We start from the raw sequence: 14,347 nt of genomic DNA, 5'->3' as shown, positions 1-14,347 counted from the left end.
TTGATCCAGCTCGTGCCTCCATCTCCCCTCCCCTCCTCCCTCCCACCAACACAACCCATCACCACGTGCCGTGGATCCTACCCCCTAAATCCCTCCCGAGTCAGCCCACCATCCCAGGACCAGGCCAGCTCCTCCCTCACCCCGCTGGTCACCTTCCTGCCATGTCTCCACACTGGAGCCCGGGTGAACTTTCCAGAACATGCATCTGGCCGTGTCTCCCGCTGCTTAGAACCCACGGCTTCTCAACGCTCTGAGATTAAGACCAATGTTTTCCGCACAGTTTGCAAAGGCCTCTGCAGCCTGAGCCCAGACAACAACTCCATCTTGTCCTGCACCGTGTTCCCCCTTCTTTGGTGGATTTACCCACGTACATCTCCGCCGAGTGCCCCCTTGTCCCCCGAGAAATTAAGTCTGCCTGATGCACACGGCCAAGCGCCACAGTCTGTCATCTCAGGCTCACTGGACACGTATGTGCTTATCTGTTAGCTTCTCCATGGCCTCATCCCCCATCCTCTCCCCTGGAGGACTCGGGCCACATCAGGTTGGTTCACCACTGCATAGCAATGTACCCAGCACACAGTAGCTGCTCCGTACGTTTGTTGAATACACGAATGAATAACAGAAATGAATAAAGGCACACAGGTACGCGCACAGACGTTTCTGCACTCAGACCCTCCCCTCCTCCAGTGCAGGCCTTGTCAGGGCTTTTTCTGCAACTGACAAGGACAGATTCCAACTCCCAGGCTGGACTCAGCATCCTTCCCCCCCGCTCCTTATTTCCTTACCGTCAGCCCCAGCTCCTTTCTTCTCGAAGGCAGCACAGAGACGCTCGAGCACCACGCTGTCACTCGAGCCCTCCACCCGGACCTCCTCATCCAGGACCCAGAAAAGGCCCCCCGCATCCTCAGTGCTTCCTCCAGCTGGTAAGCGGACCTGGCGGGAAACCCAGGACATGTTAAGGAGCCCTGATCGCTGATGGAGGCCAGTCCCCGGCTTCTCTTCCCACCTGTGGGAGTCAGGAATCTGAGTCCCAGGCGTCACGACTCAGATGTGGCAGCCCCGATCCACATTCCTGCTCACCCCCAGATTCTCAGTGTCGAAACCACAAAACTAACAACCTCTCAGTTACAAGAGGTCCAAATCCTGCCTCTGTCCTCACTTCCTGTGTGACCTTGGGTAACTTACTGCACCTCTCTGGGCCTCATGTCCTCCTATGCAAAAGGGAGGCTGGGCACACCTTCCTCAGAGGACCATAGCGAGGATTTAACAAGAGGAAGCACTCTGTAAATTACATGTTTCTAGATACACACAGGCTGCAGGGTATATCTCTGCACAGCCAAACACAAAAGGATTCATTCTATCTGCGTTTCCTCTTAGAAGTCTTTATTTTTTAAACTAAAATCTTGAGAGGAAAAAAAAGTGCCCAAAGAACATTTTAGAGGAGAAGGTGAGCTTGGTTCAACAGCGCAGGCACGGAATTTTAAATCTAGCCACGAGCTGGGTTTCAAACAGTCAGGGACCACTGAGGAAACCTGTCGCTCTGCGGCTGGAAAGCAGAGAAGGGCCTGGAGAGTCTGAAGGGCTTATTCAAGGGCCCACAGTGAGGTGGCCCTTGAACAACCCAAAAAGGCGCCGAGTGGCCCTGGAGGAAATGAGGTGCGTCCCAGGGCGCATGGGACCAGGGGCTTCCCAGGACGTGAGGATTTCCGTGCTAAAAGCAGCAAGTGCCAGGCAAACCAGGACAGCTGGTCCCCTAGCTCAGAAACATTGCTCCACCCCACTCAGAGGCCCAGAGAAGAGAAGGACACGTCCAGGGTCCCAGGAGAGGCACAGGGGCAGAACTGGAACTGGACCCCGTACCCTGAGCCTTCCACCTTGGCCCTCTTTACTGGGGTTGAAATCAACAGCCAGCCCGCCCTCAGAAGGCAGCCGTCCCCAGCCCCTGCCCAGGCGTCCTGGGGACACCAGGGCCCTTCCTTCTTCCTGCTGCCTGGGCCGTCCCTTCCAGGGAGGCGGAACCCCCCCGAGAGGTGACAACAGGAGAAGGAGCAGGTAACAGTCAGCGGGGCTTGCGGACGAGGGGGCTCTGCGGGCACAGGTGCAGCCCGCCGTGAGCCAAGGCTGGAACGCAGCCCAGCCGACAGGAGACGAGGGACGAGGAAAAGGCAGCCTGTGCCGTCGAATGCAGGAGCAAGGCCACCTGCAGGACGCGCCCGGTGCTCTCTGTGCCAGATCTCGTGGACATTCACAGCAACCCTGGGGGCTACGATCGGTCCCATTTTGGAAAGGAGAAAACTGAGGCTCGGAGAGGTGGAGTGACACACCCAAAGTCCCCAAGACTGGATGGGAGCCTGGCGAGTGGAGTGAAATGGCCCGGGGCTGTTCTGGGAGAGGGGTGAGCCGAGCTGCAGGTCGGGGGTCAGCACAGTGCATTCTCGGGATGGAGAAAATGGGTAAAGACTCAGGTAACCCCCAGACTAGCACCTGCCTGCCTCCACGGGAGGTCGGGGGCCTGGACCCAACACTGCCCCCTTTCTCCATCCCCTAGGGACACCTGACCTTTCCCGGCAAGAGCAACTGGTGGCCGCTGGGCCGGGCCGTGGATGCCCCTCGGCTCAGGCCCCAGGCTCCTGGCGTGAGTGCGTTCTCAGATGCAGACTCGGACCTGGAGCAGAGCAGGGGCTCTCAGTGGAGGGATTTCAATATTCGTCGCCCAGGCCACACCTAGAGCAATCAGTGCAGAATCTGGGAGCATCTTTAAAAACCTCTGGGTGATCCTAGGTGCAGACGGCGTCAATCGTAGCTTAAAGGCTGAAGTCTGCCCGCATTTCTATAGAAAGCCTTCTTGGTGTCTGAGAGCCTGGGTTCCCGGGGCCCTGTGTTACCTGGGAGGGACTCTGATCCACCACGGCCACCGTGGTCCCTGGGGACGGCTCCGGAAGGTCAAACTGCACAGGGACACCTTCCTGGAAAGGCAGAGAAGATCAGCATTAGCTCCTTGCTGAGCTGAGCGGGGGAGAAAACTCCTGGAGGAGGAAAGAGACGTGAGGACTTTCATCCTTGCTCAGCTTTTCGTAAATTATTTTTTAAAATTACACTAAATATACTTAGCATAAAATTTACCATTTTAACCATGTTTAAGTGTTCAGTTCGGTGGCATTAAGCACATCCACCACGTTGTGCAGCCATCACCACCATCCCCCTCCTGAACTTTTCCATCTTCCCAAACTGAAACTTGGTACCCATTAAACCAGGACTCCCCATTCCCCATCCCCCAGCCACTGCGGACCACCATTCTACTTTCTGCCTCCAGGAATTTGACTGCTCCAAGTTCTCATATGAGCGAAATCACACAGTATTTGTCCCTTTGTGACTGGCTTATTTCACTGGGCATGTCTTCAAGGTTCATCTGTGTTGTAGCATGTCTCAGAATTTCCTTCCTTTTTAAGGGCTGAATAATATTCCACTGTGTGGCTAGACTATGTTTGTTTCTCTGTTCATCTGTGATGGACACTTGGGTTGCTTCCACCTTTTGGTGATTGTGACTAATGCTGCAATGAACATGTGTGAACACATATCTCTTCGAGACCTTGCTGTCAATTCTTTTGGGGATACACCAAGAAGTGGGATTTCTACGTCATACGGTAATTCTATTTTTAACTCTGAGAAAACACATACTGTTTTCCACAGTGGCTGCACCAGTTTACATTTCCACTAGTGGTGCATAAAGGCCCCAGTTTCTCCACGTCCCCACCAACACTTGTTATTTTCTCGTTTGGGGTTTTTTAATAATAACCATTCCGATGGGTGTGAGGCAAGATTTCATTGTGGCTTTGATTTGCATCCCCCTAATGATCAGTGAAGTTGAGCATCTTTTCATGTCCTTATTGGCCATTTGTATATCTTTTGGGGGGCAATACCCATTCAAGTCCTTTGCCCATTCTTTAATCGGGTTGTTTGTTTTTATCGTCACCCTTAGCCCCTGTCAGAGAAGAAAGGCTGTACACCAACATTCCAATAAATCCTGACAGTGTTCATCCTGCGAGGCTGTCGGCAACCAGAGTCAGAGCTTTACCAGGAACCAAGAATTCAGTCCAAACCTTTCTAACATTTATTGTGTGCTGGGCCGAGTGCTGAGTGCTGTGGGAGCCGGCACAAACTATAGATGAGAACAGATGCCATAGAAAAGCAACGAGAAATGTCCACACAATGCTCCGCACAAAGATGTTCATCACAGTGTTGATTATAATGGCTTAACCGTGGAAATCGCCCAGATGGCCAAAGGAGAGACAAGATCGAATCGGACACAAGCACTGAAACGCACGTTTATGAAGAGCTGTCTAAGTGGAGGGAGAAAATGTGATGGGCAGGATGCTGCGAGGGGAACAGCAGGCAACCAAACCGGGGGGACGGAAGGATCAGAAATCTGCAGGGGAGACAATGTCTGGAAAAATGACTCATATAAAATCAGAGAGCAGGGACAGGGGTGGCCTCTCGATGGTGAGGCGAAAGGAGATGGTGTTTTCTGCTTCTTGACACTGATGGACACTTTCCAGAATTTTTAATAAAGAACAGGTATTACTTTGATGATCAGAAATAAGTGAGATATTTTGGGGAAAAAATATGGTAGCTGTTCCCATAGGTTAAACGCCTAACACAGGTGCTTTCTATTCTGCTGCATTAAACGCTCAGACAGCCCCTCCGGCAGTGGGTGAAAATGATTATAAACGTAACCCCCCCTCCACGTCCCTGGATCCACACTCTTTGCACAGAGATGCTGCAGCCTCTCCCGCCAAGAAGCGGAACCTATTTCCCACCCTGAGTCAGGGCCTGGCCCTGGACTTGCTGTCACCGATCGAATACAGCAGAAGTGACGCTGCCAGTCCCCAGTCTGGATGTCAAGGGGCCCGCACGCTTCTGCCCACTCTCTTGGAACCCTGCCCAGCGCCAAGAGAACAGCCTGGCCTGGCCTGCCGGAGGAGAGAACGGCCCCGGAGCACAGACGCGGTGTCCCAGCTGAGGCCCGCCTGGACCAGATCACGGCCACCTGACCCCAGACACATGAGGGTCCAGCCCAGACCATCAGAGCCACCTACCCAACCAGCATCTGAGCACAGGCACGAGAGCTCTCCCAGCCAGGACCAGAGAGCTACCCAGGCCACCCAGAGACTTGTGAGCAATAAGAGAATGTTATTTTTTAAACCACTATGTTTTGGGGTCATTTCTTATGTAGCATTGTTGAGGCAAACGTAACTGATACAGGAGTATAGCTATTTCTGTTTCACATGTGAAGAAATCTAGGCTCAGAGAGGGTGAGTGACTTTCCTAAGGCCACACAGCCCATAACTGACAGAGTTAGGGTCAGACCCCAGGTCTCATCAAGGTCATTTGTTTGAGAACTATCCATGTGGATGCCCATGTGTTGATTGCTGTGCAGGCTGCAAACAAAGAAATGACCATAACTTCAGTACCCATTATCCTACTGATGAGCAGCATGGTCATTTCTAATATTTTGGTATTAGCACTTGCTGGAGTCAAGAGGTCCCCACTCAGGGAGGAGGGAGAAAGTAGATATGGGGGCATCTGGGGGCATTAGCAATGTTCTACCTTTTACCTGGATGGTAGATGCACAGGTGTGTTTGTCTGGGTAAATTCACCGAGCTGTACGCATCTGACTTATGCCCTTTCCTGTGTAAATGTTATATTTCAATTTAAACTTGATTTTTAATGAGAAAAGAAAGGCTGGCAGGCATGTGTCCATGTTTCCCAGAGAAACACAGAGTTCCCAGAAGCAGAACTGCATCTGTGACTTTTTAGCCACGTTCTGACCCGAAAGGTGTGCAAACCTGCGGTCTTCACCCCACAACGGAGCATGAAGTGCTTCCCACGCTGGGGAAGATGCAGGCTTACGGCTGGAGGAGGCTTCAGCTGGGGGAAGCGGCGACAAGGGACAGGTCGCCCCAAAGAAGGGACGGCTGTGGGAGCAAGGCCTGGGGAGCCCCACGTCCCTGGCATCTCTGGACCGTAGGGCGCAGGGGCCGTGGGTGGGGGCTGGGCGTCCCAGGAAGATGGGGCACAGAGGGCCTGGGGGGACCAGGCCTGGAGCTAAGGTTTCATTCGCTGTGAGCCCAACAGGAGGAAGCCAACGGTTATGGGAGGACCGGCCCCGCCGTCCCCGTCTGCCTCCCGCCCGCCGTGAGCCCCGAGGAGGCCCCACCCCGCCAGGCCGGACCTCCCGGTGTCGCTCCAGCGCTGAGACAAAGGTCCGCCGGTGGAAGAGCAGCTGCAGGCGCTCGTGGGCGTAGTTGTGGCACAGCTCCTCGAAGGTGGCCGCCCGCTCCTTGCCCTGGTGCCGGGGGTTTTGAAAGCCAGGAGGGTCCACCACCGTGATGGAGGCCATGGAGAGGTGGTGGGAGGAGAGGGACCTGGGGAGAGAGACGGCATGGAATCTTAGAGCCCCGCCTGTCTCGGCCCCCCACTCGCCCATCACAGCGATGGAGAAGCAGGCTGGGCGGATTTGGGGATCCAGCGGATCAAGTCTCCAAATCAGGCTCACCACTCACAGGCTGTGTGACTTTGGGCAAGTTCCTTAACCTCTCTGAGCATGGCTTTCCCCAACTGTTAAATGATGGTAGGGATGAGTAGGGTGACCCAGGGGCTGCGACAAGAATGGGAGGAGTTGAAGTATGGAAATGGCCTCCCGTGGGCACAGCAGGCCTTCAGGAAATCTCTCTGCACCAGGCCCAGAGTGGAGAAATGACTTGCTTATGGCCATACAGCAAATCAGTTATAAAGTTAGGACTAGAGCCTCCTTTTCTCTCTTGGTAACACATACGATAGAAAAACAATTTTGTTCAGTGCCTCAGTTTACAAAGTTCTTTCAAGCTGTCACCTCCTGGGATCCTCTGATGACGGTTGGTATGGCCAGAGCAGAGATTGGTGACATCCAAATGCAGGAGTTAAGGGACAGCCCCGTGTGGGCTCCAACTCTCACTCTGCCACAGAGGGGCTGCGTGTCTCAAGATAGTTGCCTGACTTCTCTGAGCCTCAGCTGTGAAAAGGTTAAGGATGGGGCCAGCTCAAAGACTGTGGAAAGGGTTGGATGTGACAAAGCATCCACGCTCTGAACACAGACCGGCCACACGGTCAGTGCCTGCAACGCTCTCTGTGATTATCAGCAGCAGCAGGAGCCACTACAGGTTTCGACGGCCCTGAGTTCAAACGGGAGCTCTTCTCCGTTACCTGCCAGGGGTTCCCATCTATAAAATGGGGCCAAGACGATTAGCCCCACACAGACACGGGTGAAGATTAAGTCCACTAACGTCCAGGAAGCCAGATGCCTCCTGGGTGCACGTCAAAGCTGGGGTGGAACACGTTCGTTCCACGGCTGCTGGCCCCAGGACCCACACCGCGCAGCAGCCGCCCCCGTGGGCTGATGGCCTCGCCGCCAGCAGTGCACTCCCACCTCCAGCACCCCTGCCTCCGCCCACAGGGACCCCCGTGGTTTCTAGATAACGTGTCTGTTCTCTCGGATGGTCCCTGCTCCATCAGCGCCAGAGCGAGTTGATTCTGCATCCGCAGCGACCCTGGAGAACCCGGCTGCTCCGTTGCCACGTCCTGGCCTCATCCCTTTAAAAGGATGCTGGAGCCCGATTACGCCTCCTGCTCCCCAGAGGAAGGGGAGGCTGGGGAGGCGAGGTGATCGCCTTGGGTGGCCAAGGCGAATTTAAACCCCACGCCATCTGGTTTGAAAACCCACTCTCTAGCTCAAAACCCTGCCCTGTACTTGGGCTCCTGCGTCCATCTGCAAAGAGGCCGACTTTGTGCCCAAGGAAAAGGCGGCCGTTACCTGTTGATAAGCGAGACCACGACAGCAAAGAGCTCCTGGTACAGGCCCGAGGCCATCCCCTCCACACACTCTACGCCTGTCATCTTGAGCCCTGGGCGGGAAAAAGGGAAGGGTCAGCATCCTGTGGTCAGGCCCTCGCCTGGGCCCAGGGACATCACTCCAGAGGCATCCCTACCTGCCTCAGAGAACTGCCCTCCTTCACACACATCCCCCCACGGCTGAAATGACGCCCTCGTGTTCTTAAGACCAAGAACAAGTGTCTTATCAGGACCTAGAGGATCCTGGGTAACCTGGCCCTAGAGTCTCTCCAACATGCTCTCCTGATCACCCCATGGGGCCCAGCCGTGTCACCTCCTTAGGGAAGCCTGCCTTGACCACTACCCCATGAGGCCAATTCCCAGCTCTACCTTGCTTCTTTTTTTTTTTTTTTTTTTGGCGAGGAAGATTAACCCTGAGCTAACGTCTGTTGCCAATCTTCCTCTTTTTTGCTTGAGGAAGATTTCCCTGAGCCAACATCTGTGCCAATCTATCTCCATTTTACATGTGGGACACCGCCACAGCATGTCCCAATGAGCGCTATTCAGGTCCGCATCCAGGGTCTGAACCTGCGAACCCCATCCCGCCAAAGCAGAGCAGGAGAACTCAACCACTCCACCACCAGGCGAGCCCCCTGCTTCTTTTTTAAAAAAATTAATTTTTTTATTGAGGTGTGATTGACATACAAACAGCTGTACCTCCCTATGCGGCAGACACATCCTGATGGGTTTGACGATCGGCATACGTCACTATAAGCAACGGCATAAGATAACCATCACCTCCAAACGTTTCCTCTCTCCCTGTTTGTGTGTGTACGTTTGTGATTGGAACGTTGAACGAAAGATCGACCCTCTTAAGAAGTGTGGGAGTACACGGCACGGGCTTGTTAACTAGCGCCTGCTGCATGGGAGACGGATCCCCCTCCTGACTCGTCTGCTCTCTGGGACTTGCTCAACGAAACTGTGTGCCTTTGATCAGTCTCTCCCGTTTCCCCGGCCCCCGGCCCCTGGTAACTGCCATTCTCCTCTCTGTTTCTGTGAGCTTGACTGCTGTAAATTCCTAACAGAAGCAGGATCCCGTAGTTTATTTCTCAGCCATAAAAAGGAAGGAAATCCTGCCATTTGCTACAATGTGGATGAGCTTGGCGGACATTATGCTGAGCTAAAAAGGCCAGACATGGAAGGACAGATCGACTCTGTTTTCATAGCACTGACCACAGCACATCTCTCCTGGTTACTTATGGACTGTGTCTCCCCACCCGGCTGGGAGCGCCCTGGGGATGGGGACGGTCTCTGGGTTTCTGGCTTTCAAACCCCCAGAGCGTGACAGGTAGCAGATCCTCAGCAAATGTTGGTTGTTCCCTCTTTTGGGAGGGACATTTGGCAATTTTATATCAAAAGCCATCAAAGGTTCATATACTTAGACTTGATAACCTTGCTCTTGGCTTTTATTCTAATAAAATATTCAGAGGAACAAAGATTTCTGGGGACATATGTTCTCCCGATTGTTGCTTAAATTGGCGAAAATCGCTTTTTCGAGACAACTTGAATATCCAACAATAGCAAATGGGTTAGCTAATTTGCAGTGCTCCGTGCAAAGGCACGCGGAAAGTCAGGTAGAGAAGAACACTGACTGAGATGGCAAAGCTCTGCCCCTGTAATGGTGGGAGGGATGAAAACCTTCGCAAACTATTATTATAGTTGTGGGCTCAATTTTGTTTAAACACACACGCTCGCTGGTCCCCCTGAAACAGCCTGCCTTGATTAGGGTGCATTGAACGAAGTCAGGTGAGGAGCCAGGAGACCAGATCACAAATCCTGACCCTTAGGTTTTGGTTCCGTCCCCAGAATTGAAAACAGCGTCCAAATCTGCCGGCACTGGCACCTGGAGAAATCGTTGTGCTGGTACATTGCAGGCAGCCTGCTGCCGCCCCAAAGCACTCCCCATCCCTCTTCTAACTCCACCCCCACCCTGGGCCGTTGCTAGGCAACCCACGGCCTCCCAGCATCTCCTGAACCCGCTGGTCCCCTGCCTGCTTAACCTCCACCCCCGGAGACCTTGGCCTGCGAGGTTGACTCGGCCTCACAAAGCAGTGTGTGCTCGTGTCTGTGCTTGTGTGTGTGTGGTGGCTGTGCACATTTGCCTGGGGGGAGAGTGTCTGTGTCCATGGAGGTGGTATGTGTCTTGAACGTGTTTGCGAATGTGTGTGTTGTATGCACGCGTCTGTGCATGTGTGGTGTGTATCCATGGCCACGTGTTTGGTGTTTGTGTGTGCGCATGTGCGTGCACATAGGTGCCTGTGTGTGCATGTCTGTGTCCTTTTGTGTGGTGCCTGTATAGGTCTGTGCACATGTGTGCAAGTGTGTGGTGTGTGTCTGTGCAATTATATGTATGTGTGTGTGTGTGTTGTGTGTGTCTGTGCACATGAGCATGCTGTGTGCGTGGTTGTGCACATGTGTGTCCCTGTATATGCACACGTGTGTGTGTGTGTGTGTGTCAGAGGACAGCTACTTCTAGAGCTGGAAGGAAGGACACAAAAGGCCAGTGACATCAGCCATCAAGCCAAAGTCCCTGGAACATGGAGCAGCTCCAAGGACCCAAGGGGCCTCTAAGAGCTTTGCCCCAAAACCAGGACTCACCACAGTCTACCACTACCCCCAGGCTGTGGTCTCCGGGAGAGCTTCCCTTAGAGTGCACTTGGAGACCCCCGGGCTCACAAGACGCCCCTGCCCCGCCTTGTGCAGCCAAGCGTCTGGCCTGCAGTGGCTGCAGACATGGGGCCCAGCAGACCCCAGGAGGTGCGGCTCCAACTCCTCCTGCCTTCCCCACGTCAGTTCAAAGCAACCGCATTCCTCCGCTGCCCAGGCCGAAATCCTGGAAGCCGACCTGGTCCCTCGCTTCCCCCAGGACCCACGCCATCCTCTGTGATTGTAAACCAGACCTTGAATGTGTCCACCTCGCCCCGTCTCTTCCACCACTTCCCTTGTCCACCCACCACCCCTCTGACCAGGGTGACTTGGTTAGGTTCCTAATGGCTCTCCCCTCTCCCACTCATTCTGCAATCTTCCTCCAGGCTGAGCTTCAGAAAGAACAAGTCAAGTCATGCCATTCCCCTGCTTACACCCCTCCACGGCTTCTCATCGGTGTGAGCCGAAAAACTCCAGTTGACAGACTACTCCATGAGCTGACCCCACCTCGCTCTCCAACCTCATCTCCTACTGCCCTCCTAGCCCCTCCGGCCATCCTGCCCCTATTTCTGTTCCTCACACTGGAAGGCTAGTCTTCTCCCTACAGAGCAGGGGCCCAGCATATGGGAAAGTGTTGGCCCCTTGGGGCTGCCGACAATGTCCCCTCTCGGCAGCACAGTGCCCCCCGCCAGGTTTCAGCAGCCTTTGCAATCACTGGACGGACCATGAGCACCTGTGCAGGTGGGCCCACGGCCAGTCCCACCAGCAGTGGCCTCCCTCGCACCGACAATGTCCACTTATGGTAGAGCCTCAATACATCCCTGACGGACGGGTGAGAGAACGCTGGAGTGCCCCAGGGGCTGGCCCAGCGGGGACCCGGCCCACCAGGGGAGGTAGCAGCGTGGTACCTGAGCTGGTCTCCTCGTCCTCAAGGCCCCGCCGGTTCGGCCCACTCGTCACCTGCTCGATGATCTGTCGCAGGTGGTGCTTGAAGGTGGCCGTGTTCAGCTCCTCATACTCACAGCCCAGGGCCTCGGCTGCACGGTTCGCCCACTCGAACCGCATGAACTGCTTCCGGCCCACTGCACAGGGACAAAGCAGACGCTGGTGGTGAGGTCCCGGGGATGGGCCGGGTGGGCCTCCAAGGGGACCTCAGAGAATCTCTCCACCTCCCAACTTCGGCAGGAGCCTGAACAACTGCCCGGGCCCAGGCCTGGGCCCTGGGGGATGACCCCCGGGTGATGGCCCCAAGGCAGGGCTCAGCTTTCTGGAGCAGACACGTTTATTCCTATTCCCTGCCATTTGCATTGTCCCCTTTTTGGAAGCAATCAAAATGATCATGGGGAACACGCTAATTGTGGAATTGGGGAATGGTTAGTAAAAGTAGGATTTATCCACCCACATACCCGTTTCTCTCTCCATCCACCCATTCACCACCCGCTGCCACCCGCCCACCTACCCATTCAGCTACCTACCTAGCCACACGTCCAACCGTCTAACCCCCCATCCACTTCTTCAGTACAGAGTTACTGAGCTCCTGCTATGTGACAGGCACTGTGTTAGCCGCTGGGGAATCTGGGATGAGCAAGACAGACAGGGTGTCTGTCCTCAAGGACCTTACAGTCTACTGAGGGACTGAGACAATAAACAAGTAAACAAATAGATAAATAAGACTCTCAGGCGATAAGGAGACCCCTCCTCTAAGGAGAAAATCGAACCGGGTGACGAGATCAAGAGAAACCGAGGGAGTTGCTAGGGATCTACGGTGGTCAGAGAGGGCTCTGTCTGAGGACATGATGTTGTTGGAACTGGGTTATGAAAGGTGAGAAGGAGCTGGCCACATAAAGAACCAAGGAAGAGCTTTAGCGGTAGAAGGAGGAGGCAGTGCAAAGGTCCTGTGGCAGAAATGAGCACGGTGTGTTCGAGAGATGCCAAGAAGACAAGCATGGCTAAAACATCAGGGGAAGAGGAGAGGAAACAGATGAGGCTGAAGAAGCAGTGGGGAGCCAGTCCACGGACGATTACAAGCCCATTTAAGATCAGCAACGAAGACTTTGTGCAATATGGATGACGCTTGCAGTCGAAAGTTAAATGAAAAGCAAACTGGAAACCACACCACAGTATCCTGTCAACCGTGTAAATTATTCTAAACGCTGTCAAAAACAGTAAAAAAGGAAATATGCCCAAATCTGAACAATCACAGCTGGGTCTGGGGGGTTTTGGATTTTCCACATTTTCTACGGTGGTTGTGCACCAATTTTGTAATTCAAATAAAAAGTAAATAACTTGTATGAAAACAAATAGTGCCATCCTTAAATAATTTTCTCCCCTCTCTTATCTTCCTGTAAATGCATTTCCTTCTGTGAAACAAGAACCACACCTGCCGAGAGATTTCCTAATCTATCGGGAAGAGATCGCGAGGGTCCCATCCTTCATGCAGAATCTACCTGGTTTATGGCAAAATCAGAAATTTGGACAAAGCCTTTATCTGGGACTTTGACACGAGGACGAGGAGCTCTGGCCCCAGGTCACTGGGGACCATAAATAGCCACTGCTCACTGAGGTCCTCCTATGTGTCACTTAGCACCGACCATCACAAGAACGTTATTTCATTGCCTCCATTTTACAAATCACTCCCATTTTACCAATGACAAAACTGAGACTCAGAGAGGTCCTGTGGCTAATGAAAAGTCCCGCCACTTTAAAAATGATTATGGTGGCGATGATAACAGTTACCACCCATTGACCCCATTTTATCCAAGACGTCATCTTTGTTCAGCTCCTGGCTTTTGAAGTCAGGAAGCTTGCGTTAGAGCTCCAGGTGTGACAGGCAGAAAAGGCTCAATAAATGATAGTTGCAATTCATTAGTATTATTATTAATCATCACGAGAGTCCTGGAAAGCAGGATGATCATTCCCATTTGATAGACGAGAAAACAGACTCAGAGAAGTCACCAGAAGTCAGACTAAGTGGAAGAGCTATTATTTCCCCAGAAGCAATCCTCCAAACGCCGCCTTCAGGAAATGTACACACATCCTTGGGATCCAACCTCGGATAAGACTTTTTCAAATGCTCTCACTTATCTTTTCACGTAAATAAATACACCGTGAAAGGAGGTGTTATAGCATCATCTTAACCGAGAACCCATTGGCTGGAGGAGGTCATCAAAAGAAGGTGACCGCTGGTTGACCTGTGAGCTGGCCCCAGGCAATCAGAGACTCCTCGCGGGCTCCCTTGTCCTTGAAACGGACATTCCGTCCATCCTTCCTACAGTGGGAGCCGTCGTCGAGGATGCCGCCTTGAGAGACTGAGGTGTTCCTGAGACCATCTGGACCGCGCACATGACTGAGCCCAGCGGAGGCCTCCGTATAAACTCTTCAGATTCCGGCCGGCGGCCGCACAGATCCACTCGTCTCGCAAAGCTCCCCTGCTTATCAAACCTGCCGCCCACCCATCTGGAGTGGCCTGCCTCTTCTTCCATCTCTCCTTGCCCTCTGTGTATGGAGGCCGGTTTGCAAACCAACACCGTTACCACTTGTGACAAATAGAAGCAGAAAATAAATACAATATGAGCACAAAAATATCCTTAGCTTCTAAGTAGACACAGTTACGTGGGAGCCTGAGATCTGCTCTCTCTTCATTAAAAAGGCAGACTAGTGAGCGCTAGAGAGAGGCATTGAAGGTCACCAGCAATAAAGGGGACTTCCTTCACCCTGGGCGGGGGCTTGAAAGTGAATTAAATAGGAGGCAAGTTTCTAGGGGGCGATGTCCTGC

The 14,347-nt window shown here is 53.3% G+C and overlaps 1 protein-coding gene across 3 annotated transcripts in view; it reads right to left on the bottom strand.

Annotated features, from left to right (window-relative positions):
- Window positions 1-14,347, bottom strand: part of MYO18B (myosin XVIIIB) — a 249,548-nt gene that overhangs the window by 168,390 nt on the left and 66,811 nt on the right. For all 3 annotated transcript variants that reach the window (XR_006885372.1, XM_046640628.1, XM_046640629.1), the window contains exons 13-17: window positions 11,481-11,654; window positions 7,850-7,940; window positions 6,233-6,425; window positions 2,886-2,966; window positions 786-933 (exon numbers count right to left, since the gene is read on the bottom strand). Coding sequence is in view for 2 of the 3 variants with exons in the window: in XM_046640628.1 (XP_046496584.1) it covers window positions 786-933; window positions 2,886-2,966; window positions 6,233-6,425; window positions 7,850-7,940; window positions 11,481-11,654 (687 nt within the window). In the remaining variant the exon portion in view is untranslated. The remainder of the gene's footprint in view (window positions 1-785; window positions 934-2,885; window positions 2,967-6,232; window positions 6,426-7,849; window positions 7,941-11,480; window positions 11,655-14,347) is intronic.

Source organism: Equus quagga, chromosome 15, assembly GCF_021613505.1.
Source record: "Equus quagga isolate Etosha38 chromosome 15, UCLA_HA_Equagga_1.0, whole genome shotgun sequence".
Taxonomy (NCBI): domain Eukaryota; kingdom Metazoa; phylum Chordata; class Mammalia; order Perissodactyla; family Equidae; genus Equus; species Equus quagga.
This window is presented reverse-complemented; position numbering and strand designations above follow the sequence as displayed.